Source organism: Pundamilia nyererei, unplaced genomic scaffold, assembly GCF_000239375.1.
Source record: "Pundamilia nyererei isolate P.nyererei 1_Seehausen unplaced genomic scaffold, PunNye1.0 scaffold00063, whole genome shotgun sequence".
NCBI classification, from domain to species: Eukaryota; Metazoa; Chordata; class Actinopteri; order Cichliformes; family Cichlidae; genus Pundamilia; species Pundamilia nyererei.
The window spans coordinates 1,039,571-1,043,366 of NW_005187464.1; the positions used below are offsets into that span (position 1 = coordinate 1,039,571).

A 3,796-nucleotide genomic window follows, 5' to 3' on the forward strand; every position below is an offset into this window, starting at 1 on the left:
GATTTTGTGGGTCAAACTGATGAGGACCAGGGCACAGACGCTGAGATTTGCACCATAGCTTCAAATTTTGACGCAGAGGCTACGCAGTCTTCATCCGCCTCTGGGTCTAATAAACCCGAAGGTGTGTACAATATAATTGTTATTTTGTTTTAATTGTTGTGCGTGGAACTGTGGTGGCGGTAAAGTAAGAAGGGCATTAGAAAGTATTAACATAGAAAGACCCTATGTGGCAGTGTTGATCAGCTGGATTGGATTTTGATAAATGTAAATGTGGATATGGGTTAATTACACATGAAAGTAGACTCATCTTATATTGGCCATGTCCTGTTTATAACTGGCCTAAAACATAAAAACAGAAGAACTGCTTTGTTTTAATCTGTTATGCATCAAATTTGATTTCTTTATTATATATTTTCACAAGGCAATGAAGTGTTAACGGTGAAAAAACCTTGTGAATTTAGCATACTGTCCAAGATGTAAAATGACCTTTGAGTGTGTTATACTGAATAACATGCTAATGCCAGGTTTTGTTTCTGAGACTGATCATGCAGTGACCGATGTGTTTTATTAACAGAAACCTTTACAGTGGATGATGCATTGGAGGCAATCGGATTTGGAAAGTTTCAGTGGAAAATCTCTTTCCTCACTGGACTGTCATGGGTAATAAATCTTAAAATAAGTCCAAACAGCTTCATCAACGTGCAGATACTGCACATCTCTAACTGGATGCTGTCCCTCAGGTAGCAGATGCCATGGAGATGATGATCCTCAGCATCTTGGGGCCCCAGTTGCACTGTGAGTGGAGGCTCCCCAGCTATAAAGTGGCACTCATAACATCGGTAAAGTCCGTTTACCTTTTATTGCTTCACTAGAGATTTTTGATTATATAACATAGTCAATGACCTATTTATTTATTTATTTATTTTTGTTGGAACAGGTGGTTTTTATCGGGATGGGGATCAGTTCACCGATTTGGGGAAATGTCGCCGACAAGTACGGCAGAAAAGTAGTGAGTCTCACATCTATGATTCTGATGATTTCTCATGATTTCATGAGGTTTGTAAATGATCTCATGTATTTCCTGTATATGTGTCTGTGCTAAACAGGGTCTGAAAGTTTGTATGTGCTGGACTTTGTACTACGGCCTGCTGAGTGCCTTTGCTCCAGCGTATGGCTGGCTCTTGTTCCTGCGCGGCCTTGTGGGCTTTGGTATTGGAGGAGCTCCTCAGTCGTAAGCTTGATTCTTCCTTCATGCATACATCAGTAGTTCCTTAATGAGCAATATCCAAGAAAACAATATGAACATAAATAAAGATTTAATCTTGTTTTAGGGTCACGCTGTACTCAGAATTCCTTCCCATGAAGGCGAGAGGCATCTGCATTATGCTGATTGCGGTACTGCGGTCATTGTCTTATAAACTCTCTTTTGATAATATTAGCTGCACTGCACTATATCATCCTAACTGTTTGTCTGCATCAGGCATTCTGGGCAATCGGTGCTGTGTTTGAGGTCCTCCTGGCCTTGATGGTAATGCCTGATCTGGGTTGGAGGTGGATGCTCGGCTTATCCACAGTACCATTGGCAATCTTTGTTTGCTTCTGCTTTGTAAGTATGGCTGCAATGGGTAGAGGTCCGCCAAAATAGAAAAAAAGTTGAAAGTCACTCAGCTCAGTTTTCTGTGTTGCAAAGTGGTTGCCGGAGAGTCCTCGTTTTGATGTGCTGTCGGGAAGACGAGAAAAAGCCATGGCAACCTTAACGCGCATTGCTAAAGAGAATGGGAAGACCCTGCCTCAAGGCAGGCTGATCGCTTATAATCAGGTGGGGATGAGATTTTATTTTTTCTGGATATGAATCTAAATATATGCAGTGCTTAAATGTTCAAAATAAAATGTCTACTTTGTGTTTTTGTCTTTAATTACTCAGAATGAACGTGGACGGTTCAAAGATCTCTTTGCTCCTCAGTACTGGAAGACCACGCTGCTCCTGTGGTTTATATGGTTAGCTTAAGTGACACACTCTCTAAGATAAGCCTTCTCTATTTAAAGGGAGTCATTTTTAAATCAGTGGTTACCAGCTCGGCATCGTGGCCTTATTTTATCAAGTTTTTGATTTTTGTTGTTGTTGTGGCAGTTATAGCTTTACCATTACCACAGTGACTTGTATACAGGTAACCAGGAACGATACTTAAAATCCTGTGATGGACTGTGATGTGATTCCTAATGCAAGGGGGAGTAACAGTAGTACCTGATTGACATATTAAATGCTTTATTTTCAACTTCTCACAAAACTAATGTTCTAAAAAAAATGATCTTTTTACTTTTGTCAATAGGTTTTCCAATGCCTTCTCCTATTACGGGATTATCCTGCTGACAACTGAGCTGTTCCAAGCTGGAGATTTGTGCGCGAGTATGTTTACAGCTTCCTTTGTGCAGAGCTGCTTTTAATGTTTTCAATTGTTGAATTACAACAAATCCCAAATGCTTCCTTATAGTGACCCAAGGAGCCAAGATTGAGCCAGACTGCAGTCTTGAATGTAGATATTTAACGTCAGCCGACTACAAAGACCTTTTATGGACGACCTTGGCTGAGTTCCCAGGTAAAATACTCGCTGCTTGCAGTCTGTCAGAGGCGTGGTGTGCAGTTAAGTTGAAAGTCTGACAGCTGACATAGAGAAAATGTCCAATTTGTTTTTGGTAATTTCCCATCAACTTAATAGTAGTTATACTGTGAAAAAGTGGCAAACAAACAGTGAATTTGAAAACTATTACTGGTTTTCAAAATGTCCCTGTAATACTCTTTTCTTTTAAACTTTGATAAAGAAATGTATGTTTTTTTAATCCGTGTTTAATTGTGGGCGTGCACCTTTCCTTTTGTTCATGTCCAGATCAACATGCAGTGTATTGATTAGTGGCTCTGAGCTGCAAGAGCTTAACAGTTAATCAGCTGGAAGCATGAGCATTTATTACAGAAGTGATTTTAGACTTCAGGTACAAATAAAAAAAAGACAGCTGAAATTTAGGAGCAGCTGAATTGTGTGGCTTCATAAATAATTATAGTTAGAAATGAGATACAACACGACACCCTCAAGAGTGATGGGGATGGGCATGCATACGCGCTTCACTATATTTACTGGGCATAACATCAGTTTAGGCAGGTTGTGAAGTCTAGTTCGGCCACACAAAATAATAATTTTGTCTTTTTGAAAAAGACTGTTGCACTGTTATGTTCATTGTGAGGACTTAGACAGAGACAGGGATTATTCTCGCTTCCAGACACCACATGGGAGTGGTTCATCCTTATTCTAATTTTTCTAAATCCACAAGAGTATGTATTAAAGATAGATGAACCTACTATGACATCACTCATTTCTTAGGGAAGTCCCATTGTGAAGCTTCAAGATGGGCATTTTCTCTGTCCCCGTATTGGTGTTTTGAAACTGAATGTGAAGAGAGGAGTGAGAAACTGAGGAACACTGAACACTGGGCAATCTTTTCAAACGGCTGCAACATCTCCCTCTGTATAATCTGTGAATCTCTGAGATCCTGGACTGATATATCATAAAAATAGCGGTAAAAGCCGTCTCGACCGTACCCTGTAGTCTTCAACGGCAACGTCGCTGTTAGGCACCGCCCACATAAAAAAAGTATCCTGTATGATTAAAAGACGTGAAGCTAGCGTTTGAGCCCACAAAGTCATCAGGAAAGTGTTGACTGTGGATACAGTAAGAGTCCCTTGGCCTGTTTCCCTCTAGATTTCCATGCAACTATAAGTCTGTTTGCAACTACAGGAGGCATC

The 3,796-nt window shown here is 40.2% G+C and overlaps 1 protein-coding gene across 1 annotated transcript; it reads left to right on the forward strand.

The window, feature by feature from the left end:
* Nucleotides 1-3: 3 nt before the first annotated feature.
* svopb (SV2 related protein b) lies at nucleotides 4-2,905 on the forward strand (the record flags this gene model as incomplete). Its single annotated transcript, XM_005735352.2, has 12 exons — nucleotides 4-121; nucleotides 575-660; nucleotides 741-839; nucleotides 938-1,009; nucleotides 1,107-1,231; nucleotides 1,332-1,395; nucleotides 1,481-1,606; nucleotides 1,691-1,819; nucleotides 1,925-1,998; nucleotides 2,331-2,407; nucleotides 2,493-2,597; nucleotides 2,886-2,905. Coding segments are annotated over 12 exons (1,095 nt in total), but the record flags the coding sequence as incomplete, so codon positions are not given.
* Between the last annotated feature and the right edge of the window lie 891 nt (nucleotides 2,906-3,796).